The sequence below is a fragment of the Emydura macquarii genome, unplaced genomic scaffold, assembly GCF_026122565.2.
Source record: "Emydura macquarii macquarii isolate MOO-44397 ecotype Brisbane River unplaced genomic scaffold, CSIRO-AGI_Emac_v2 contig_1043, whole genome shotgun sequence".
NCBI classification, from domain to species: Eukaryota; Metazoa; Chordata; order Testudines; family Chelidae; genus Emydura; species Emydura macquarii.
This window is the reverse complement of record NW_027131180.1, coordinates 9,045,743-9,072,723: the sequence shown is the minus strand read 5'-3', so window position 1 is coordinate 9,072,723 and position 26,981 is coordinate 9,045,743. Positions and strand designations below refer to the sequence as shown.

Sequence of the window (26,981 nt, the reverse complement as noted above, 5' to 3'; positions counted from 1 at the left end):
AGTTTTAGGAAGGATAACAATTTCCCCTCCCTTCACTGATCAAAGCCTCAGGTACAGAGCCTGGCTGCCTGCCTGCCCGAGGCGTTGGTTATGATGGAGCTAAGCAGGGTCGCTGTGTGGTGGTAGTGGTGGTGGTGGGGGGGCGTACTTTTTAAATCCCTCTCTGTATTCAAGTGAACGCTTTTAAGTGGGGGCTGCTAAATCATTCATGCTCCTGTTTGCTTCTTTTAGCAATTTGCTCTCTAATTGCTTCTGTTTGCATTGATCGCGAGCGGGGCGGAAAGGGGAGTCTCTGGAGTCTCCCAAGTTAGCTGCTCCTTTATTGAGTATCAGACCTCCTCTTCTTTCACCTGGCTGGAGCCGCTGGCTCTATTTTAAGGCAGACGCGCATGGCTCAGCACCTGTTCTCTGCTGTCCAGGGAGCAGAGTTTGACAGCTCTCCTCCAGTCTGATCTTTGCCTGGGTTTATTGTGTTTCCCTCTCCTTTGCTCCTCGCTGTGGCTGGGCAGTGCCGGGCTGAGCTTAGCTCCCCCTCTGCCTTTGAACCACTAGAATCAAACAAAAGCCTCCTTTTAATTTTGTGTTGCTTCTGGCTTAAAAGGCGCCTCAGGGTGCAGAGCCAGACGGGAGAGAGACTCTGTGTGTGGGTGAGGGATCGTTTGCTATGGCTGAATCAGGACGTCCTGAGAATCCCAGCGAAGAGTCTGCAGCGGATGAGTTCAGTGATATCATCAAGAGCAGATCTGGTAGGAACATCTTGTTTATTTCCTGATGGGGGTGTGTTAAATACAAAGCGCTGGGGTGGGCCATTGTTTTGTCTTGCTTTCTTCCATGGAGGTAAAGAATTCCTCTGAACTTTCGTTGGGGAATGTGTTTGGAAAAGTTTCTCTGCTCTCCAGCTGCAGGAAGAAGGTCTAACCCAAAACAGAACAAAACAAAACGCTGGATATATGTGCACGACATTGCTACACAGAGTGCTTTATGGAAACAAAATGATTACAAGTATCCCACTTATGAAAATAGTGGTATCGTATTTAAGGGAAATGGGCACTTATTTAATATGATCAGACACTTATTTCCCTGTCAAAAACTGAAAGTTACTGTACGTTGAGTGGTTTGTAGTTTTGGAAAAAAGCTATGCTGACAAAATAGAAAATTTATGGTCAGGCAGGCAAAGAGAAGACTGATTATTGCATTAACTTATTGCAACACTAATGCAGTTAGCAGAGAGTGACAATGGGATTTTAAAGGTATAGAAATAATTGTTTAAAAAAAAAAAAAAACTTTAGGTGGGTTTATGAAGTGTGGAGGGACTTGGCCACAAAGTTTAGAAAACCTGCGTATTTGGAATAAGCAAAGTGTTCTGAGTAAATACTTTTCCTTTTCATTGAATATAAGAGGTCTTGGGCTCAGGCAATCATTCAAGGTTGCTTTGCCATTTGTGTAATAGGGCAGGCCATTAAAGCTGAAAATGGGAGCAGCTGTAATGCTTCCACAGACGCTAAAGTTTTAGGTGCCTAGAATCCCTCTGTTTAGTCTAGGGAAAGAACCAAATTTTGGGCAGTGAAGGTGTTTATAGAGCATTTGAAATGCACACATTTACAATGTAAATACAATAATTAAGTCCGCCTGTATTTCTGAGTGTATCTTCTAAAATGTGTAAGCTAGTCTGGCAGAGTAAAACGGAAAGAAGATAACGATCCGCCAGGGAGTGAGAAGTTTTCTCCAGCCCAATTTGTAGCACAGCTACCCCAGTAAAAATTCTGCTTCCAGATGAGTTTTGGGAAGCTTCTGGCCTATTGATAAGTAATTTAGCTGACAAAGTTCTGGATTGGCAGTACATAAAATAAACTCTTCTCCCCGCCCCCTCCCATACTAGGGATGCATGGTTTTCATTATCTCCGGATAGAGAGACTCTTGCAATATTATAAATGCAGTTCTTTGAAATTATAGTAATGCAAACATTTTGCTTGGAATCTATACTCCTTAGTATGTTTCTTACAATTGCATCCACTGCACAATGGTCTTAAACTCACAGGTGAAAAAGTCAAATTTGTATTTGGACTTTACTGTGAAATATTCTAGAAATTAAGTGTTATTGAGAAGAAGCAGCACACTTAGCTGTAGAGAGACTTCCACACCCACATTTTTCCAGAACCACTTGTGACTCTGATAACACAAAGCTTCTTTGTTCAGAAGTTGCATCATTACAGGATGGAAAAGCTAGAAAGAAAAATTATCCAGAGAACTCCTTCCACAGTGATTTCTGGTCAAGTTAGTTGCACTGCAACCTGCAGCTGTGAATCAACCCAATTCTAAACTTAGACAATTTATATTTTTGGTAGCTGTAGAATGGAAAAGAATTACAATAAAAAATCCCAAGAATTTCTTTTTAAAAGGATAAGCTATTAGAATGTTTTAATGCATTGGAGTGGATATTAATTGGAAACAAAAAGCTTGAAGACTTACATAGGAAAGTTACTGTTACTAATTTCAGTGGATCACCCAACATAATTTACAGCTTAATGAACTACTGGAGCTTTTTTGTGTTTTTAAGTATTGCTTGGTGTTAGTAACTGCTTTCTGCATTCAGTTTGCTTTGTATAGTTAATTATAACTTAAGTAATAGGCTGACTGACACCCTCCAAAAATTGGAACACAAAAACAACAAGATATATTCATATGATATACACTTCCTTGTTGTCTCTTCCTCTCTGTATTTTCCTTGAAAGCCTGTCTCCAGACCAATTTAGGTGACAACAGAAATGTTAAGCACGTTGTACTATAATCTGAGCAAAAAACAACTTAAAGGGGTTTAAAATAGATGTTTCCACTTTGCTCTTGTGTATGAGTGTAATCAAAGTAATTTGGACGTTTACAGAAGTCATGGAATTCAGAAAGCAGGTTTTTAGATTATAAATTGCATTATAAACATCTTGATGTAACCACATCAGTCACACCATCAGGAGCTCATTCACCTGCACATCTATTAATGTGATATACGCCATCATGTGCCAACAATGCCTCTCTGCCATGTGCATTGGCCAAACCGGAATGTCCCTATGCAAAAGAATAAATGGACACAAATCAGACATCAGGAATGGTAACATTCAATAACCAGTAGGAGAACACTTCAATCTCCCTGGACACTCAGTAGCAGACTTGAAAGTTGCCATACTTGAACAAAAAAATGTTCAAAAACAATTGCCAGTGTGAAACTGCAGATCTGGAACTCATATGCAAACTTGACACTATCAGACTAGGTCTGAATAAAGACTGAGAGTGGCTAGCCCACTACAAAAAATAATGCTCCCTCTTTTGACATTCACACTGTCTCATCAACTGTTATGAATTGCCTCATCCACCCTGATTTGAATTCACCTCCTTAACACTTGCCCTCCTCACAGTGATGTAACTCACCCATCCTTGCACGTATATATGTATACCTACCAAACTGAAGTTTCTACTTCATGCATCCGACAAAGTGGATTTCTGCCCATGAAAGCTTATGCCCAAATAATTTGTAAGTCTTTAAGGTGCCACACAACTCTCACTATTGTATCTTGAATAATTCTACCATTGCTTGAGGGTTTAGACAGTTTGTGGGCCACACAATTTTAAATTTTAATCATGAGGAATCTGAACTTTACCTTTTTAGATTTTTTTTCCTAATTTTCATCACAGATAGGGTTTTCAAAGGGACCAGAGTTGGCAGTCTAACTCCCTTGACTTTCAAAAGGAGTTGAGCATCTCACTCTGAGGAAAACCTGATCACGTATGTTTAATAAATAAACAAACCCAACACTGGAAGCTTGAAATTATGTTTGGAGTGTGGTGCTGTTTATTTTGCCAAAAAAACAGATTCAGGTCAACTGAAACATTTGATGAATTTGTGTTGAATTCACCAACTTGTTTTGGTTAAAACATAACCAGTTTTTTTTTTAATTTGAAACAGCTTTTCATCTCAAACTTTACTTTGTTTATTTTTAAAAAGTTAAAACACAAACAAAATATTTTATTTTGAATTGAACAAAAATTTTCACTTGACCTGAAAGGAATTTTAAAATTTCTTTCTTAGTTTACTGAAAAACTCTCATTTGGGATGATCCAAAATAATTTTCTTTTTGGTGTGGCCTGTGAATTGAAAAATCCATTATTCACACAGCATGTACTGGAAGTAAATATTTTTAAATCAGCATGCCCAGGTAATTTGCACCCAAGAGTTCTAATAGAGTTGATTCAGACTTCTAGCCCAATAGTGTTCCTGTTTAATTGCAACAACAGAAAAATTCCAGAAGACTGAAAGAGTGCTAATGTGCCAATATTTAAAAAGGCAAGCATGATGATAAATATAGGTCAGTTAACCTGACATCATTCATGGGTAAAATAATGGAAAAGTTGATAAAGAATTAAAAGATATGTAATTAATGCCAGTCAGTATGGGATTATGGAAGATATATCTTATGAAATTAGATTGTTTGACTCTTTTTAAGATAATTGTGTAAATATAATATACATAGATTTTGGTAAGGCATTTGACTTAGTACATTCCCATTAAAAATTAGCATTGTACAGTATTGATAAAGCGCTTGTTAAATGGATTAAGAACTGCTAACCACCAGATCTAAAAAAGTTGTGATTAGTGGGGAATCAGCACTGAATGGGGTGTTTTACTGAGATTCTACAGGGATTAGTACTAGGCCTGATGCTATTCAACATTTTCATCAACGATGTGGAAGTAAATATAAAATCACTGGTGATAAAATATGTGGATGACACACATTCGCAGAATGGTAAATACTGATGAGGACAGAAAGTCTTACAGAACGTTCTGGATCGCTTGGATAAGTTGGGCCCATTTGAACAAAATGTGTTTTTAATACACGCGAATGCAAAGTTACACGTCTAGAAACAAGGAATGCAGGCCAGACATGTGGAATGGGGAACTGTATCCTGGAAAGCTGTGACTCAAAAGAATTTAGGACTCATTGTGAACAAGCAATTCAACATGAGCTCTGAGTACGATTCTGTGGCGAAAAACGCAAATGTGATTCTTGGATGTATGAATAGGTGGGTAGGAGTAGTGAGGTGATTTATATCTGTATATGGCATTGGTGAGACTGTTACTGGGATACTGCATCCAGTTCTGGTGTCCACATTTTTAAAAGGATATTGAAAAATTGAAGAAGGTGCAAAAGAGAATCTCAAAAATGATGCCAGGGCTGGAGAAAATGCCTTAGAGTGAGAGATTTGAAGAGATAAGTCTATTTAGCTTATCAAAAAAAAAAAAAGATTGAGAAGTGACATGATTATACTGTGCAAGTCCATTTACAGGTGAAAATACTGAGTACTTAATTTAGTGGAGACAAGCATAACAAGAACAGTGGCTGGAAATTGAAGCCAGAAAAATTCAAATGAGAAAATTTACTTTTTTTTTTTTAATCATTTGTGGTTAACCATGGAACAAACTGCCGAAGAAAGTGGTGGTTTCTCCATCTCTTGATGTCATTAAATCAAGACTGGATGCCTTTCTGAAATATATGTTTTGGGGCACAATACAGAGCTAATTTTATGAAATGTAATGGCCTGTAATATACAGGAGGTCATACTAGATGATTTAATGTTCTCTTCTGGTCTTAAACGCCATGAACCAATTTGGCATTTTGGTTAGTCTCTTCTTATTAGCATGGATCTATTTTCAATGGCACTTCCTGGTTTAACTTCTGTGCACTGTATTGGGTTTCATGAGTCATCTCCCAACTTGCCTTATTGAAGTTACACATGGGGAGTTTATTTCTTATCATATCTACCAGTGGCAGGATACAGATCATCTATGCATTGTTATAGGCACTCTTTTCCTCCTAACCCTCAGATTAATAGACCTTTTATAATCCATTGTCAATTCATAGATTATTTAACAGAAATCTAGCATATCAAAATTATAGATCTGGACTTCAATTTCAACTGATTGATCCAGACAGCTATGACGTTAGTTCCTCTAATTTGCAAGTTTCACCATAAAAATGTCTGTTCAAAAGAGCATTAATAAGGATGTGTTAGCACTTATTGAAGATTTGGAATATGGTTGGTACTGTCTGAAAAAAAACTTGATGCTAAACTATTTGATTAGCATTGCCTTGTTATCGATAGCTATGCTTTTGAATTTAAGTGTACATGATGTCACATTTGTTGAACACAAGGAGAACAGTCTCTCCTGTAAGTGGAAATTATGCTGCTTAACAAAAATAGCCTTTGTGCTTTAACATCTCTGAAACCAGATGTGGTTTTTGTAGGACTGGGATTTCTTTACTAGGCATACAACATACACGTTATCGGCATGGTTTCTAGCACATATTTAGATGCACTGCTAGAACAGTACAGTTAGAGAAATCATTTTAAAGTGTAGTAGACATAAGTAAAGTGATAAACAACTTTTGTACTGTAAAAGAACCTGCACTTCATTGCTTTTTTCCAAATCTTCATTAACGTTATTGAAATAATTCTATTATTTTTGTAGCAGAGTAAGTAATTTCATTCGTTATTAACAGCAGCAGCAAAAAACTAAATCCTAGGGTACACCATACTTGAACGTGCAGGCTATAGAAAGAATGGGAGTCTCTAAAGATGGATTTGTTCTTAATTTCTATCAATATATTGGTCCATTGGCTTGGTGGAAGAGAATGAGCATTATTGCAGCATGGAGTCAAGCCTTGAAAAGGTGATATAGCTTGCCTCTAGGCTGGGAGTGAGGATTCTGCCCCACACAAATCTGCGTATGTATTCACTGTGCAAAGCCACTTTACTTGACATTTCATTAAGGAATGAGAGTTCTGGTCTTAAGGAAAGAGGAGTTGCTGGATAGGAATTTACACTGAGCAGTTAAATATTCTGGAAGAAAATTCAGAGGCAAATTAAAATAGTTTCCCATTGTATCTTAAAATATCTGTAGCCTTATTGGGCATTAACAGTAAATCTCAGAAAGAGAGAGGCAAATTCCAGTTGAGGGAGAAACTGTAAACCCACCAGTTATTCAGGGCAGTAGCAGGGAGCAGCCCTCTAATCACCCTTTGCTTGAAGCATTCAGAGTGGTCTGGCATATTAAGAAAACAGGTGCCAGATGAACATGGACATCAACATTATAACTACAAACAAAGGTCAGTATATATGACTTCATGTAATAGAAAGTGTCCCTGATTTGGTATGAGAGATCTTGCAGATTAGGTGTAACTTTCTGTATTCTGCGTGCTATTCTTCATACTGTACCCTTGGCTGGTCTCCTAAAACTGTCATGCCACCTTGTGTCTGGGCACCATTCCATTGTAATAAAAGCCATGAGTGCAAGCATGCAAGAGGACCAGTACAGAATGTTCATCATGCTTGAGAATGAGAGTCAGATGGCTGTCCAAGAATGTTAAAATGATATTTTATACAGAGCTTCTGTGTATGAGGTTAAGGCGATATCTAATCTAATCTAATCTATCTGAGGTTTCATAGTGTGCGCATATGGAATTGCTACACTGCCTGAAAGTTGGATCATAGTCAAAAATAAGACATAACTTTCATGACTGCTAAAGGAGGGGTTTTGGCTCTGATGAGTCAGTATTAGGGTTCTGCAGGGAAAGAAGTATTTATAAATGAAGTCTCTATTCCTAAACACTCTTTGTATGAGAAGAAGTGTGGATCTTGTCCAAAATTGTTTAGTGACTCCACCAAGCTGCAGTACCTGACAGAAATATGGAGGCCAGAGCAAAAATTAGTCCTGAGTTGAATAGAAGGAAAATATTTAATAAAACAGCTGAACTGCACTGACCACTTTCACTGGTTCATTCCGTCAAACATCCAGCCACAGGAGACCTGTGACATGTGAAGTAGAGAGTTGGTGGTGGTGCCCGGGAAGGGAAAGGTCACAGCAGTGGCACCCCGGTGATTCTGTCCATCTATTTTCTCTCCTGTGTGCAGGAGATATGGTCCCTCTGGCCTAAAAGCTAGAACAATTTGTGATTGTTATATTTATTTTTTTGGACACAGTTGAATTGCTAGAATTTTCAGTAGTGCTTAAAATCAGAAAGTGTAAAGATTTTATTAACATATAGTAATTAACTTTTAAATACAGTGCATTAGAACTCCTCCAGTGAAAACCTGACCCCATCGACTTCAAGAGGAAATGTGTGCTTCCATCAAGGAGAGGTTGTACCCCTGTACAGTACAATCTTTTAAGCTTTGTTCTGCAAGACACAACACTGTATAACTGCTATTCTAGCCTAACCGTTAAATTTCCCAGACTTTATTTGTTCGGTGTCTGTATTGTGCACTGAAAGCGCATGCCCTGACTTTTTTTCAAAAGTGCGAAGCTCTCTCAGCTTCCATTAGTATCCTGCATACATCATCTGTATAATCAGAGAGAGGAAGTTTTTTTTTTTTTTTTTTTTTTAAAAAGGGGGAGGGGGTGAAGAAGGGGGATTTAAAATATTTATATTGTCCTGTAAAGTGCTACTGAAAAGACCTCCAGATAAAACTTAATTTTTGTTACAGGACATTGAAGCAGTCCATTTCTTTTTGGGAAAAAGCAGATCAGCTAAACAATAGTTTGGTTGAGATATTAAATGTAATATTGTGAGAGTGAGTTGCATGCTGTTAGTTCATGGAAACATAAAGATTGTCTGTTTTCTGTATATTGTTGCCTTGACAACAATATATTTGTGCTCGTAAAAATTCTAGTGTTTCAAACATAAATCAAAAGAAATACTATAGCAAGGTTTCTTAAAATTAGACTTAGAGAAAATATAACATCTGTAAACAATTAGCATTTTACATAATTTAGTTAGCAGCATATATATTTCATTATTGCAATAGGGATAATATATACCACAGCCTTGCTAATATTGTGGTTAAGTTCCCAAATTTTGTAATGGGAGCAAATGTTTTAGGCATTAAAGGTAATAGATTCACTTTCAAGAAATTACTCTCTAAGAATTAATGTGTTAAATTATACTGCTAATTTCTCCATTTTTTAAAATTACATTAAAGGTATACAGCTTATTGAAGGTGGCTTATCTGTTGAATGGAATGTCACTTGGTCGCCAATCAGGAAAGCAAACTGGCAATATATGCTAACAGTTGTGGTGAGAGCTTGCTTGCTTTTTCTTTCTTTCTTTCTACAGTATTAATACCTTGGACCATACGTTGCATCATATATGGGAATGTAATCGACAAGGCTACATAGATATTGTAGTAATACAAACTAGCCTCTTTATATAGGTAGTGTTCCCCACCACTACCTTTATTTTATTTTACTTGGAGCTATGAAGAATTGTTAAATGCCATTTGGCTATGTTATCTGTTAGATAACAGTGAAGAAGTGGTTCAGTTTTCCTAATTTCCAGTAAAGCTTATAAGTCTAGGGTATTTTTCAAATTAACTATCTATAAAAGTAATTTTATATTTTATATCCTTCAGTATCAAGATCAGAAATGGAAGCCTGAAACATAAAAATTATAATATATCTTTATTTAGAAGCCACCCTCAAGTAGATTGATTTCACTAGCAGTGGAAATAGTTTCACCCCACTATAGTTACAAAGAGACAGCATAACGGCACCCTCATGGAATCCTGCCTCTGTAAAGGCTCTGAGGCTGAAAGCTGCTTCACGTGGGTGAGCCCTGTGCAAAAAACAAGAAACAACAACAGAGTTCTATTGATGCTTAAAATGTTTCAGAAAACTTCCAACAATTCTTTTTGCCATGGCAAAAGTCGATTTCCTCAGTTTCCGTTCCACTTGGAGAAAGGGCCTACAGCTTGCAGCATGAAAAGGCTTGATCCCAAAGAAATACACATCCATCTCATGAGAGGGACTGATTGCGGCAGTAACCTCCTCAGCGCTTTCCCATGCAGCACAGCTTAGGGGCCTCAGAAGAAAAATTGTGCCCTGATTCACACTAGTCTCTCCAGCAGGTATCACCTAGCAGTGTTCTTACATCCATGTGCCCCAGCTCAGGAGGAAGCACTGCTCAGACTCGATTCAACTACCCAACTTCAACACACTCCTAAATAGATCTGTGTCTTTTCAGACTGCAGAACGTATCCTGTAGCCCTCGCAAAGAAAACTCCAGCATTCTCAGCATGAGCGATTCAACCTTTCATACAAAATGGACAATGCTCTTCTTCATGCTAATGTTTTATGATCCAAAGTTCTATTCACTGCCCATTTCATACCACTGTGTGTTTAAACCAATTGCTTGGACCTGCTGAGCCCCACCCTGTTTTTGTTTTGCGATGAAAATCTTCTATTGAATTCCAAGGTTCGTGTTTGGCTGTCCTTATTAACCTAATGATTGATATCAGGAGTATGTTGTGATTGAATTATGCTGCAGCATGCAATCAGATACCATCAACGATATTATCTACATAAAGGTTTGGCAGTGCTGCTAAAGAGCACATTTGCTTATAGGCTGGAGAGAGAGGTTGGATCATAACATTTTTAAATATAGCCATGTTTATTAGACTGCTAGTATAGGAGGAAGCTAATCTTGTATTTCTTATTTGGAAGATTCATTGTATTTTAAAGATCTATACAAAGATTCAAAATGAAACTTGTCTTATTTATGCCTGTTTGTTTGTGTGCCTCCTACTGAGTCAAGGTGGATAATGGTGCTCCTACAGTGGATCCGGCTACTCCCAAAAGACAACATATGTCCCAAACTTAATACAAATTTATGCTTATCCTTACCACTTTCATCTTCCTTTCTCTACAGAAGGACTATTGTTAGGAAAAAGGGACACTTAAAAACTGATTTTTTTTTCCCCAAAGACCAATGTTCTGCCCAAACTAAAGCGAGAGAAAAAATATTAAAGGACATCTAAAAATATAGCTGCTGGAGGAATGAAAGTTGCTGGATGGGTTTTGGCACCAGATAAACTCGCTGCAAAGTAAAGGATTATCTGTAACACTGTTTTATTCAAAAGACGCAGCATGTTTTTTTGCAGTAAACAGCCATTGACTCTTGTCTTGAGACACTACATTAACAAATGATCATTTGATGCTGAACTATTATTTATCCACGATTTCATGACTTTGTGACATTAGCTTTTTCAGATGATGTAGTCTGCCCTTTTCATTTTCTTTAAATCCAATGGTTCATTTTTATGTTGACATTTTAGTTTATCAAACTGGTTACAACCCGGTCAGTATAACATGTACTCTATACTTATTTATGCCAACATATGTTACGCTATGTTCTAAGATCAGTGGAAATAAGCTGACAATATTAAGATTGATCATATAATGAGGTGTTGATATTGGATGGAATTTTTGTTTTCACTGGTCCACAGTACATTCTGGTGAATCATCACCATGTTCCTATGTATTTTCCAGCGAGGTTAGTCTGTGAATTCTACGCTGAGGTTTGTGGCCTACATGTTCACTGTAAAGTGTCACATCTGTGATCCATACCCATTCTGTCAGCTGAAGGAGAGAGAATTCTGAGGTCTTTCTAAACCAGACTCTCTCACATCACAACAGACATGTCTGTTGCCAACAAAACCAACAGCTGGCATAACAAAGTCTTCTATGCAGTATTTCAGATAATTAAACTAATTCAATTAGGTTTTTTGTGATCTTTCCCTTATTGTGTAAGTCTCAAGTGTAATGATTTTGTGAATAGAGACAAAAAGTTAGTGATTGAAATGACGTGCTTTAAAATGCTGAATTCTCTTTACTGCATACCAGCCTCATTTTTCAACAGGGTTTTCTCAGTAATGGTAATGAGATTACCAGGATGCAAACCAATGCAGAATTTTGTTTTTGGCCTAGCTTTGCAGTCCTTACTCATGCAAAACTCCAGTTGACTTCAACTGAAGTCTTGCTTGAGTGAAAACCAAGTGAATCCCTAGTGAGATTTGCTCCCTCTCTGAAGCTCCTTTATCAGTTGTGGCCTCCTGCTCTCTACTCTCGGAAAGGCCTTTTTCGTCCAGTGTGCCAAAGAACTTTGCTATCTTCCTTCCAGTCTCTCCTTTAGACTCATCACTTTCAGTCAGCCATGTGTCACTAAGGATGAGCCTACACTAGCATTTTTCTTCACGTTTTTTTCACCCTCTCACTTTCAGCAGTGCAGTTCCACCAGTTGTAGCAATAGGGGGGAGTAGTACAATATGACCCTTGGTATGGGATGCAGGATTTGGTCCCCTGTGTCTATCGCAAATTCAACCTACTGTTATCCCAGATATCTTTATTGGGGCACATATCTATATACATGTGAATAGGGGGTGGCCTACCTGTGTAGTAGAGAGACCACCTATCACTATTTGCATAACATCTCATTGTTGTGTTAGTTATGGCACTAGAGCTAAGTGACATTGAAGCTGCTCTCTTATCATTGAAAACGACAATTTGATCCTAAACCCATGTTTTAATGTACTAATGATGTAACACACAGGAACACTGTTAAGAGCCTGGCCCCAGTCACATGACAAGGTTGAGTACTCTGTCATAATGGCTAATGAATGTTAAATTCAAACTCGGAACAAGATACGTAACCCTAGAATACAATAGTATCCACATTAAAATGAGTACAAATGTATTGTATTATAAAGAGGGAGAACTAAAGGACACTGGAAGTATTGGAACCTCCTGGAATTTAGATGTATTTACAGGAACAAATGGTCTTCTAAATAAGAGGGAAAAGATTTAGTAAAGAAATTTCTGTTTGGAATTTTTGGAACTATTTTAAGTGATTTTCTTTTTCTCACACACAACACTGCAAACAAGAAAGCAGACGTTTAAAAATAGTCAACTGTATTTCTTTAATTGTTACATAGCACCCTAAATGCACGTGGCATTTAAAGGACCATGGTGCTTTTGCTTTACATCATTATTTATACTTACCATTTTAGTTTAAAAATGGTTAAATATTGTCTTAAAAAAAACTTCTGAATACTGCTATGAACAGATACATGCCATACAGTAGTATATAACATCTGTAACTAGTTGTTATTGTTTTAGGTCTCTCAGATGGTAAAACCTAAACTCATGATGGGGAAAACTACATGATTCATTTATTTAACCCAATATGTATGTTCTCAATGTACATGTTAAATTATTGATTCAGTGTTAGGAAAATGGGGGGAAATGTCTAATTTCATTTTAAGATAACTGATCAGATATTTCCATGTAAATTTAATAAAAATATTATGGGCAGCAGTTTATAGAGATAACATTTACCAAAGTAAATAGCAACTTGGAGAATAGGGAGATATATTTTTTCAAAACTTTCTCAGATGTTAAATTATTAAAATCCAATCAAAACTCAGAATGTGGACTGGAGATACATGTGCTTTGATTCTTCAAAAAGATTTACCTCTGCAAACCTATAAACCCGAGAGGATCCCCTCTGAAGCCAATATGACCTTGAGTGGGAATATCCCTTTGAGCTCTCACAGCTTCCGCGTGTAAATCAACACAACTTTTGGCCCACCAAATATATGCATACTACAGTGATGAGAAGCATGAAAACCTGAACATAATAGAACCCCACTGAAGATGATGGGTTGCATGGATGTAATTGAGAATGGAATTTGGCCCAGTATCTTTTATGGATAAGGTTTTGAGTCATTTACATGCAATACTCTTAAGAGATTGTGAGTGACACACTTAGGTATTGTAGGTGCAGGCAGTATTTGCAACGTATAAAATAGATTTGTTTCAGGAATTAAAAATTACTTTCCTGAATTATTCATAGACTTTGCTAGGGGATAAAGGTGTGAAAAACACTTTTTAAAACCTCTTTTATATATGAGGTATTTAGGGCCTGATTCAGGATCTTTTGATATCACTAAGAGTTGTGCATTTGGCATAATTTCCATTTGAATACTAAATTGTATTTCATCTCAGGAGTTCTGCTAGTTTAAAAAAAAAAAAAAAAAAATCTGTAGGGCTGCTAGATTAAATTGTGGCACTTGTATTCAAACCATGATCATAACATCTTTTTAAGCATGGCATAGCACATGGTATGTCCTACAAAAGGTTATTCATGTGATCCTAGTATTAGGGAGTCAGATTCAGATGTGGTGTAAAATGAGTTCAGGTTTATGGCCTTCAATAATCAATGGCATGACATCCACTTCACACCTGTCAATTTAATGGCATGATATCCACTGTCACCAGGTCTGAATCTGGCTTCTTAGGTATTCTGTAAAAAGCAGTTAAATGTTTTCAAGGGATCGCCCTAATAGAGGTTTTGTTATGAGACTTGGGTATACATTTTCATGAGAGAAAGTTATGTCTTATAAAAGATGGCTGTAGTTAATGAATATTGCATATACATTAATGGTATCCAGTATTATTCTGTCGAACTGGTCAACCAAGACCTTTAAAGCATTTTACATATATTAACTCTAACAACATTCCTGGAAGATAACTGTTAGTACCCACAATTTTACAAATGGGGAAACTATAGCACAGGGATGTTCACAGACTTAGCTAAGGTCATACAGTGAGTTATTAAATGGAGCTAGAAATACAATCCAGAACTTCTGATGATTAGTTTTCTGATATAGCAACTGGACTGTGCATCTTCATTAAACAGAGGTAATTCTGGGATATAGATTCTAATATGTCCTTAGGGTAACTCTGCACAGTACAGAGTTACATTAGCAGATTGAAATTGGTATAATAAATACTATATTCAGCAGAACTGTTTGAACCATAATAACCACAGTAGAATGACAGTTTGTCTCACTTCTTTCTTCAGTCTCTACCTTTATAAATTTATATTGAAAACACACATTTAAACTGGAACAAACTTGAAATGAGGGAATACTTGCACAAAAAACAACTTATTTTGCTGGAGTGTTTGTGTTGCTGTTATTAAATATGGTGTGTACAGAATAAGGCTGTTTTCCCTCTTAGCCGAGCTACCCTTTCTTTTCGATTCTGCTTTGAAGTCCCAGAACTGTCTTTAGGTATTTGTTACCACAGAAAAATGAACTGATGTTAAAAGTCAACATTAGAACTTGAGTGCAGAATGATATAGGAAGAGATGCCATAGTGTAAATGAGAAAACACTTACTGAAACCATGACCAAGAATTGTTAAGTGATAGGGACCCATAAAATTGATGAATGATTAAAATGTTCAGATATGTACTATGGCTGCATACCTGCACAGAGTTCTCTGTGAATGCATTCCAAAACATATCCGTTCTTAACAGCCAATATAAGAAAAAAGACTGCTACAGGGAAGACAAATACAAATTGGTAAAAGGCAAATACAAAAAAGAGATACGGGTGCATCTAGCCTCATGTCAAATCTTTGCTTATAGTATATCTTAATCATACGGTTTGTAGAAATCTGCAGAGTCTGTGAAATCCAAGACAAGCATTACATTGTCTCCTGGATTGAGGTTTCTACAGGAATTCTCTTCATCCCAGTATCTCATTGTACAGCTTACATATCGTAAAGGAAGTGGCTGAAACAGAAGGCATTGAAGTAAAATGGTACAGTGCTTTAACACTTTTGTTATTGCTTTCAGTTTATGTGGCCAGTATTCAACTACTGCACCACTTACTTTTCTGTTGATTTGAGGAGTAATCCAGAAGGAAACAATGTCAAGAGAATCATAGGCATTAGCTATGGAAAAGATTGATTAGAAACCTTTTGGCAGGGGAGAGTATTCTTGCATTCCTCTCTCCCACTCCCCGTAAAGGACATATTAGATAAGGGTTGCCAAATCTTGTAATCTTACTGTGTGTCACAATATTTTGTTTTTTTTATATTCTAGCTCCTGGTCATGGAATTATAAGTGAATTTTGAATCTTCATCTTTTTTAAATTAAGTTTCTTGTCTTCATAGCTGCAGATAAAACCTTGAAAACATGAACTCTAAATGCTAAAATCCAAAAAACAAATAAAATAAACCCAAACATTTATTACTTTAAAAAAATATATCATGATTTTGGTGTTTTGGCTCATGACTTTTAAATGTTGAAAGTTTATATTCAATTCTCAAACTAGGCATTACTCACAAAGTTTACTGGAGTTCCAGTGGCCAAAATGATTACAAATGGAAAGCTTGATGGTTTTTGAAAGAGAGAGCTTTCAACAGCCCTAGCAAGGCACTTCATCGGTAAGGTGATTTCGACTTCTGTGCTTAAGTGAGAGTACCCAATTCCTTAGTGAGATGAGCTGTTCTGTATGACTTAACTCAGAAGACTGAAGATGGACCAGTAATACAGTGAGTAGATGTGATGGAATATGTCATCTGGTGATGTCTTTGGGAAAACGTGGGGTGTTTTGAGGTTTTTTTTGTACAGGTTGTGAAGAAAGAATATAGAACAAGCGAGAATGAGTGCGAACCAAGTAGACATTTTTCAGATATGAGCATAATGGTGAGCTCCTTGAGGTGGATGCAAGATAGCAATAAAGTGTCAAAAATATGGAGAAAAAGAATCACTTATTGAGAAGTTGAAAAGACTTCATATGAGTTGACTTAACAGCACGGATGCATTCATAAAGGCATGAAGAATAGATGACAAAATCATTTTGAAGTTACAAGTTCTGAAGAACATCACCACCTAACTTTGAGCACTCCTGGTAAATTAATACTATAACTATATAAAGAGAAACATATCTGTTGCTGTCAAGTGCAGCAGTAGACATTGATACTGGTACTAGTGAAATTGCTGTATGAGTAATTGGTGGTTGACATCAGTGAAGTGTTTAGAAGAGTTTGACGTTCACAGAAACAATGGGTGTTTGAAGGGGTTTGGTTAGTGGTATTTCTGCTTGGTTGGGTTTTTTTTTTAGTTAGCTACTAACAATATGAATCAAGTCCCAGTTTAAAATCAAAGTCAGATTTTTCTTGTCTAGAAGTAAGAGAAAAACTTTAAATGGGAGCACGTTTTTTTTTTTTTTTCTGTGAAAAATACAGATTTTGGTGACACACAAATGTTTCAAGAATTTGTCAATTTCACCAAATTGTTTTGGTCTAAAATAAAATATAGCCCCACAAAGCTTTTTAAACTTGAAACATTTTTTTAGGCATTTTTTTAATGAAATGCTTCAAGTTTTCAGTTCAAAATTACTTTTTTTTCCAAAATTGCCTTTAACTGTACTTTAAAAATTAAAAATGTTGTTTAAAATGGTGAAAATCAAACTTAGTTTTGATTTTATCAAAATTAAAACATTTTTACCCATTTTTTCTGTTTTAATTTATCAACAATTGGGGGGGAGAGGTTTTTAGTTTGACTCTCCCTCTATCCTCCAGTTCCTCCCCTTCTCTCCCCCCCCCCCCCCCCCCAAAATTGCCAGCAAAATAAAAAATCCATTATATGCTCAGCTCTGATAAACATTCAAGTGAAACTGCATATAAACTAGAGGCCAGATGCTCAGAATAAATCTTATTTCAAGAAACCATTGCCTGTTTGGTAACATTTCTTCAATAGTATAAACATGAAAAATAAACTTATAAGTAAAAAAAAAAATACTGCACTGATAGTGACACATTTTAGAGGTGTTTTATTACTTTAGAGGTGAATAATGTCACTCACTTGTAGCTGGACCTCGGTGGAGTAACTTGTCATCTTATGAGATCATAAAAAGATTATATTTCTTGAATGCTACTTTAGCAGTTTTTGTCTTAATGGCATATATTAATTAGCATATATTTGTTTTAATGGATACTTGGCAGCAATTTGGTTGGAGGGGGGGAAGATTTATAAAGTCCATATTTACCGTTTCAGTCTCTTCTAAAGGTTGTGGACTAGGTTGTCGCAACTAGTGATAGGGCTCCTCAAGCCTGTAGCTCTAATGCTAAAAAGTCAGAGTTCACCTACTGTACATCAGATTGTTTATACATCTGTCTGCTCAAGTCTTGTGTGTGAATGCCTCGAGGAATGCATTTGTGGACATGTACTGCAGCTTTTGACCTTCTATGGCAGCATTTGAATGTATTCTGATTGAACATGGGACTCCAATTGCTGTGGGTTAGGTTTAACAGTCTGTGCTATGATGAAGTAGCAAACCCAACTGGCTTAGCTCAAAGGAATAATGTTCATCTATGGTTGTTGAAGATGTCAATCCTAAATTTTCTCTTGTACTTCCTCTTTCTCAAAAGGATAATATTAAGGATATAACTACATTCTTTGGGTTAAATTCTGCTCTTGTACCTATGAAGTTCCACTGAAGTCAATCAGTCTGCATGCGTATGAGGGGTATTGAATTAACCCCTTTGTCTATGGTAGTGTTTAAAAGAGCATCATTCGGATTCCATCCTGCAACTGATCAGGTGAATGTTTTATCTAAATCTACTCAAATTAATTCTCATTCTCTACACTGAATGTGGAAAAACACCTGAGACAGGAAAAAATCCAAAGGTTCTGGAAAGCTGTCTTTTTTCTTTTTATGTTTTTCACAGTGAGAGCTATTAAAACTGAAATGCTTATATTGTTATACTGGGGCATACATCATCTATTGCTTGGGTACCAGGCAAAAACTATGTTGGGTCAAATTCAGTCAAATGTAGCCTGGAGTAAGCAGATGAAGCAAGGGCTCCCATTTGTTGTCAAGGGCTAAATTTGGATCAAAGAGTGTTGGGGATGTGTAGGCATAAGTAAAAGTGGGTGTAGAGGAGATGGGCCTGCCTAAGTTTGCATCTTCCTAAGAGTTGTTTTTCCTGCTACATCCTCTACCCTCTTTCTATTCCCTACAGGCATGAGGTGCTCATTCTGCACTCACTGAATACCAGTTGGTGCATGCTAAACAACTTTGTCACTTGCACCCCCTTTATAACAAACTTATACCTGGTATGTTACTTTACTGTTTCAATTGCAAATGAATTTGGCCTACAGACATCCCTAGGAGTTGCATCTGCTTACTCCAGGCTGAATTTGACTGATGGTTTTTGTCTGTCAACTAAAGAAATAGCAGATATATGCCCCAGCATAACAATATAAGCATTTCAGTTTTAATAGCTCTCCTAGGAAAAAATAAGTGAAAAGAAAGGGAAACATCAGTAGGTTCTAAAAAGTTTTCTCTTAAGTGTTTTTCATGACCAGTTGTTTAAATACTGAATGCAATGCAAATATAAACTTATTCTTTTACAAGGAGTAACTTCATTAAATCTCTGTTCAAAGGATATAATTCATACATTACTGTTATATGACAGCAAGACTGGAAGATGCTTATTTCAAGAGCAAGAAATATAATGTATAAAGTGATCAGATAATAGATATGTAAGTTCCTTGGTTGAGAGCTAATGGGATTGTGAACCTGACAAGCTTTGCCAGAAGAGCTTTTAAGTTCTTTTTGAATCAACTAGTGCATCCTCTCCCCCCACGCATACTCTGCATCTCCTGGGAAGAGCAAAGTTTACAACTTTGGCCACTGCACAAGCTTAGAATGTAAATATCAACAAGAAGCCACTCCTTCAAACTTCTCTTCCCATATGCTCTGCTTCTAGTAAACCTGCCTATTCAAGTATTCTTTTCTTTTCAAACCTATCTTCCACATGTGAAACGTCAGAGGGAACATCTCAATTCATATCCTTCTTCTCTGTTAATTCCTGTGAGATTCTTTTCCATCCCTGAGATGCTAGTGACGCCTGTGAGACAACCTGCACCATGCACAACACAATCATGTTGAAATACCCTGTCCTCTATTCATTCCCTATGTGATGCACCTTGTGTCCCCAGGCTCATCACTGAGACTCCCTTGTTTCCTATGCTGTGTATTTCTGTCCTGGGATTCATGTTAACGTGTGCTCCCTGGTCTTCTGTCATATCCCCACCTTACCAGTACACCTCTCTTCACGTTCATCTGTGCATAATCGGAAATAGGCCAGGGATTCACAATAGTGAAAGTCTACAGTAGGAAGTGGGTCTAACAGGAAAAGAATCTAGAATCTTGTAAGGGAAGAGACAGGTTAGTTTGTTTCACTGGGTGAAATCTATGAATCCAGGGGGCCAGGATTTCACCTAGTGTGTATCGTCCTTTCAAAATGTTATGTCCAAAATATCATATGATGTATTAGACTTGCATTTAATTTCCGAAAGTGTTTTGTATGTACAAAGTATAATATTGTGTGTGATATACTTAATTCAAACTGAACAACATAATAAATACAGCTTCAAAATGTTCATGGAGCAATATGTTGCAACACAGCATACCAGTCTGAATTTTGCAATATCTAACACCCTATTTCTCTTAAAAATGGATTGAATTTATTTTTTCCTTTTGGATACCTAAGGATATCTACCCTAGATGTCATGTAAGTCAAGTAAGTATGTGCTCATGCAAAGAAGAGCAAAATTAAGTCCAATATGTGCAGTCCATTTGTAGCAGGAATACTTTGTTTTTTTCATTTATGATGTTGTTCCATGACTCTACTATATAATTGGCAAATCTGTTTACATGTAGAAGAGAGAGTCATGAGAGAAGAGATAACAGAAATCATTGTAGTCAGATAGATAAAACAGATAATGGTAGTCATAAGACACCAGATAATACAATATATGTAGTAATCTTTTTTCCTTTCCAGTATCATTTACTTTTTTCTCCTCACTTAACAAATATGGGCATGGATTAGATGAATGTTCCTTTTGTGGTCTTCTTGTTTGTTTGTTTTTAAAGGTTGCTAAAGTTCAAAAAATGTCTTATTTTGAAAATATAAATTAATAATTTATGAGCTATGATTTTCTTCTTAAATTTTTCACAGCCACATATGAACATAATGGATTAGAAACAGAACAAAATTCTGGAAATAGGATTAAAAAAATCATTGCAAAATAGAGTGGGTTTTCTTTAATATTTTTTTGTTTATATTCGGAGGACACTTGGAACTGGGAAAATGCAATTTTAGTGGAAAAACTTTTACCTAAAATTATATAGAGGAAACTGCCTTGTTAGACATCTTAGACTTTGATTTCATTTCTTTGGAATCAAAAAGGGGTTAAGGATAATCTAATACTTAACATGTGATTAATATTTATCTTGAATGGAATCTTCGCAGTAAAATTGACTTCTTGATAACCTGATATTTAGCTACAGGCAAATAAAATCCTATGTAATTTGGCTGCAGATGTGGCTAACTTTGTTTTTACTAAGGCTTCAGCTTAACCTGGTCATCCCTAAAAGCCACCAAAGTAAAATACTTTTGCATATTGTTACAAACAAATTCCGTAATTAAAGGGTTAAATATTTCAAGCCTAGTCTGATAAATTAAAACACCAAAATGAAGGCAAGATTTTAAAAAAAAGTTACTCTTCTGCTGTGAGTTTGGTTTTGCTCAACTTAATCTTTATGGACTTCATGAGTACTTATTGTATATACTTCTGGAGCCCATAAAGATTAAGTTGAGCAAAAGTTGAGTATATACTTATATTGAGTATATACAATAAACTCTCATGTCTGTGCCACTAACAATGAGAATATGTTTCAAGATGCCATTTCATTATGGTTAATGGTGTATATGATGATGTTGGCAGCACACAACTTCCTTGTATATTGTCAGCAGACTCAAAATATCTGGTGCACACTTCACCTGGGATCAAAAAATACTTGCTTCCTTCAAATGTAGTATTGAGTATCTCATATCCAGAATAATTGCCTTGCTTACTTTCGATTGCAGCGAGTATTGACTCATTAGCATTCAGCACAATTACCAGAGTGTGAAGAAGGAGGAAAAAGAGATTAAAGGAGAGAGATGAAAATATTTTTTTTTTTAAATGGATTTTGCTGAGTTTTTGTACAAGATTTCTTAGATATACACTCTCGGTGAGGTAACTAGCACACACTGTGTAGCATTGATCACCGATGGTGCCCATAGCTGTCACAAAAGTGTGGTTAATTTTGTATTTGCCAGCTGGCTGCTAACAATCAGACTGGGGGGGGAGGAGGAGGAGGATGGAGACTAAGGGCTTAGAGTCAATGTGAGGATAGTGAGTCATTTATTAAATTATCCATCACTTACTGCAACACCATGAACAGTTATTTTAACTAGTATTAAAATAACTGGTATCATAACACCACACCTCTCTGCAAAATAACTGCTGCAAGTTCTTTAGTTGTTACCAATCTCTGTCTTTGGCTTGTGGAGAGGATGGAAAAGTCCCATTTTTTGTTTTCCTGGTTTGGCCAAGTGGGTTGGAAAATAACACAAACACCCTGCTGTTGCGATACAATAGGAAGAAGAACAGAAGGAGAATTTTGCCACAAACTGGAAAAGTACAGGGTACTGTGCACATTTGACCACTGTTCTACTGGAATTACCATACAGCTACAATACTTCCACAAGGAAGAACACATTCATATGTTGCATTCTGTTAGTAATCTACTGCCTCTGTAGTGCCATCTGACACTCTCTGCCAGCCTAGGTTTTGCTTAATGTTGAATGAGCCTCAAGGCTATAAGAGTGTGAGCCCCGTGCTGGTAGCTGACCCCAGAGTTTTAACTTGTGCTTCACCTTTTTCATTTTTTCTTGAGCATTCTGGCAAAAACTAATGTTTGGAGATGGACCTAGGAGATGAGATGTCTATGGGGAATGTATACCACCTACAAAATGTAGGGAATGAATTCCTGTGTTGCCAGAGTAAGCTTTTGTAAGAGGATGAAATAAGTCCACTTACTGGGCAGAGAAATATAGCTAAAATGCCCATTACATCTACTTTTAAAGCCAAGACCAAATTGTTGGAATGAAACAGATTATTTTTCATTCAAGAGAAAAGCAACTGTCTATGTGTTACTGTAGTCTGGTGTGTAATGGAATTAAATTCCTGTCCTCTTTGTTGCTTTTTCCTCAGTATTGACAGGGCAGAGATTTGGCCTGAAATGTGCACAGATTCCTCAAACAGAGACAAACCAAACAACCACAATACAGGGTGTAATAGTTTAATTTTTAAAATATACTTTTAGCATCAATAAGCTAGGCATGCAACTTCAGCAGGTTTAAAAGCGCACCACAATGATGAGAAATCTTATTTCTGTAATGACGTTATTAATGTGTTATCATGTTAAGCACTTTGTAATCATATTATGTTTGGATTGTATGGCTTCACTGTAGCATTTTATAGTTGCTAATGTGGTACAATGGGAACACTCATCCATTGTATTAGTGAAGATAAAAGTAGGAAACGGCTGTTCATGCAGTGACACTTTCATAGGTTTGCATAAATAAAGCTCTGCTTTCATTATTAAAACAATATTGCTCTGGAAATAGAGCCTATATTATATTTAGTGAAGTGCTGTATATCAAGAAAAATTTCTTAGCTCTATTGCTTGTCATGGTGTCTGCTTTTTAGCTGTCCCAGTATTCTTTCAGTTGCTGTTAACAGCCTGTAGCTGAAGTGCTTGTCTCTTCAAAAAAACAAAGCTAAAACTTCCCCCCTCCCCGCCCCAAGAAGGTCAAGGAGCATCAGAAAGTAAGTTCCAAAAAGTGCTGCATTCTCATATGTTTTAGCTTTGTTTTTTTAACACAACTGTTGTTTAGGCTGCAACAATCAAACCAAAACACAGAAATGTCAGTGTTATTGTTGATATTGGGAGTAAATGAGGAAAAGTAGTGGGGTTTTGTGCTAGTGATGCCTGGGATGTTTTGGAATGAAATACCTGATCTCCCCACTCAGATAATACAGCTTGTTCTGGGATATGTTACATAGGCAAGCAACTTTTTCCTTGAGAGATACTGAATGAAATTCTTCACCAAACAGTGAGGACATAGAAAATATTGTCCTATATTCTAGGCCTATAAATTTGAGCCCCAGATACTAGAGGCCTCATACAGAGCCTGTTGAAATCAGTGGAAAGACTTCAATGAGCATTTGATCAAGCACCACAAACCTACAACTGGCAGAAACCCTCAGAAGCACCAAGTAACATGAGAAAGGCAGTAGGTTGCCAATTTGCTAAATGGCAGGCAGTTTGAAGCCCTGTCCTTTGGGGATAGGGAATCCAAGTAATAAAAACTGTAGGTTTCCCTATTAAGATAGCAAAGCAGAGATTGATAGATCCATGTTGGCATGCATCTCAGCCACCAGCTGCCTCATAATGACTTTGCCAGCTGTGATATGAGTAGGAATGATTTCTAGGCTATATCTTTAATTGTAGAGTGTTTGTTAATTTATTTATGTTGTGATACATATTTTAACCATTCATTTAATTATTTTTAGTCCAATCCTTCTATTTTGTTTAAAGTGACCCAACTTTTTTCTAATACCTGTTCACTAATCATGTCCCTGACTCCTTCCATTCACAGCTACCCCAGTCTTTGATCTGTTTGTTTATCCATTTCAAGTAGCTAATGTGCTGTATTGTATCATGATTATTAACTGATTTTATTGTATTGTATATTAGTTCTTTTATTTTACTTTAGTGCATTATTTTATGAAAAGGCTACCTAAAGTCTGAAATTTGTGAGAGATGATGTCTCTTTAGGGTCCCAATCCTGCACATTTTAAAACATTGGGAGTTTACTATACTAATTGTAGGATAAAACCCCAAAACCAGTGCTCTATATAACTCCCTTCATCTCATGCTAGAATTAAAAGCAGCCAGGTACCTAAATGCTTGCTTGTTTTCTTAGCTAAGGGAGGGTTTTCCTAGGATGAGTTTCACACTAGGTCTGGGACTGATAGTATAGTGCACAAAATCAGGGTTTGCAATTTAGTTACTTTTACAAAGATAATTAAGAATTATCATTATGCTAGAAAGCAGCCTGCAACATAAAAAGCTAAAAGGAAAAGGAGGGAAAAAAAGGAATAGAAAAATATAATTCAAACAAAATCCTATGCATAGGGAAAGATTAAGGGATCCAGATCTTGGGATGGGAGCAAACCTAAAGGCACGCAGAGGGTGGATCTGGCGGGTCATGGCAGTTCACCCACACAGCATATCACAAACTGAAGGAGCAGCTGATGTTGAGTGTCAGGAAGAGGTAATAACTACTTCTCAACTCCTTGTCCTCCTAGCTTCCCCTTTTATGCCAGTTGCTTCACAACTGATTCCACATCCTTCTTTTACCAGCTACCACTCCGATGCTGAGCATGGGAAAGAGAGCGGGGGGGGGGGGGAATACCTAATGACCTGACTCTCCCTGGTTCTCATGGGAAAGGGTGGAGAATGTTTTCCCAACTACCTCTTTGTCCTGTGGGAAAAAGACCCTCTCACGATGGAAGGTATACATGGGAGAGAGAACCCAGTACAGCATGTTGTTACAGTTCCAGTTTGCAAGCAGGATACCCAATGATGTGCATTTAGCCTGCCATACAAGTTATGTAAGAAGTAGTACATCTGCATATCTGAAAGGACCTGATCCAATGCCCATTGAAATAAATGAGTAGATTTCCATTGATTTCATTGGGTTTGGATAACGCCCCAAGTCCTCTATGGGTCCCTTCCTTCATTCCACATTGCAGTGTCCAGTGTTTCCCATGCTGCTCAAGTGGAGTTGACATTTTGTAGTTTCCTGGATTTTTCCCTGGATCCCTTCTTATAGAGTAGGTACTTTTTTTTTTTTTCCTCAATCAGTTAGAAGATCATATAGGTAAATAACAATTCAATTTATTTTACAGCCTTAGCATTCTAAGCATCTCAACAACAAGGTGAAGCCCATTTAAACATCCAATAAATAAAACACAGAAGATAAAATTGCACCGATAAATAGCGGTAAATCCATTTCTCTGTGCCTAAAGCTTTTTTTCAAATAAAAAGTCCTTTATGTAGTTGTTAAAACGTACCAAGTGTTGAGCAATCCTCTGCTTCAGATAGAGTCAGAAGAGGAACTCAGGCTGTCTCTGTCATATGTCCTCGCATGGCCACTGGAGTGCAGATTAAATAGGGGAGCACATGCTGCACCTGCATCTAGCCAGTCCACTGGCTGCCTTGGAGAGAAATGAGACAAAATCCTGCCCTTCCTCCCTTTGGGGAAGCTAGTGCTGCCAGAACAGAGCAGTGGATCACTTCTCCAGTCATGTAGTGGCTAGCCATTAAGTGGAGTCACAAGGGAGAAGGAAGCTTAGCTTCCCCACTCCTCTCCCTTCTGACATTGTGTTGTTGTAATACAAATATGCTAGCAACTTCATTGTTACTATAACCCTGCAAAGTAGATAGAGATAATACAGAATATACGTCTGAACATCTATCTACTCACACCATCTCTTGCAGAACAACCATCTTCCTCATCATCATCTCCTTTCTCATCATCACCAGTGATCGGCATCCTGACATCTCCCAAGGCACACAGTCTGGAATACAACTTTTATACCGTGTCCTACTGATGCCACTGTTCCTAAGGCATATTCAGTAGGGGTTTCAGCCCCTTTCCCTTATTTGTAGTTCCTCACCCTACTAATGTTGGGGTGCCCTTCTTCCATAGGTTATTAATTCTTTTACCTCCAGCTGATTAGCATATATATCAATTAGTTACCATGGCACTCTAGTGGTCAGACTTAAAATATCCCAAATTGATATTAACTAGCATCTTGTGGTTTCCTGTTGTTACAGCATTCTGTCTTATGATCTAGGGTTACTGCCCCTTAGCTACTTATACTAAGGCTTTTGAGGCTTTGTCTTGATTAGTTTAGCTAAGATGTTGTCTTACAGGTCTTGAGGTTTGTTGGTGCATTGCATTACTGCCTTAACTTATACCTATGCCTTACTTAGCAAATAGGCTACAGTAGTCACATTGAACAGCTGTGAAGTAGTTCTTCCCAGTATAATTTCTAACAGGCAGCCAGTGCAGAGGGCAAATGGATAGAGGTAAGTAGTGAGGCTAGCCAAACACTGCAAAAAGGGGGGGAAAAAAATCTGTACATATTTTTTTGAATTTCTAAATGAATATATTTCAGCTGTGTTTGCAATCCGTCTGTGTTCTCTTTCCATAGACTCATAGACTTTAAGGTCAGAAGGGACCAATATGACCATATAGTCTGACTTCCTGCCCAACGCAGGCCACAATATCTCACTCACCCACACCTAACCTATGACTTAGTTCCTGAAGTC

The 26,981-nt window shown here is 37.1% G+C and overlaps 1 protein-coding gene across 19 annotated transcripts in view; it reads left to right on the top strand.

The window, feature by feature from the left end:
* The first annotated feature begins 369 nt into the window (after positions 1-369).
* DMD (dystrophin) overlaps positions 370-26,981 on the top strand; it is a 1,854,857-nt gene continuing 1,828,245 nt past the window's right edge. For all 19 annotated transcript variants that reach the window (XR_010919130.1, XR_010919131.1, XM_067545076.1 and 16 more), the window contains exon 1: positions 370-746. Coding sequence is in view for 17 of the 19 variants with exons in the window: in XM_067545076.1 (XP_067401177.1) it covers positions 665-746 (82 nt within the window). In the remaining 2 variants the exon portion in view is untranslated. The remainder of the gene's footprint in view (positions 747-26,981) is intronic.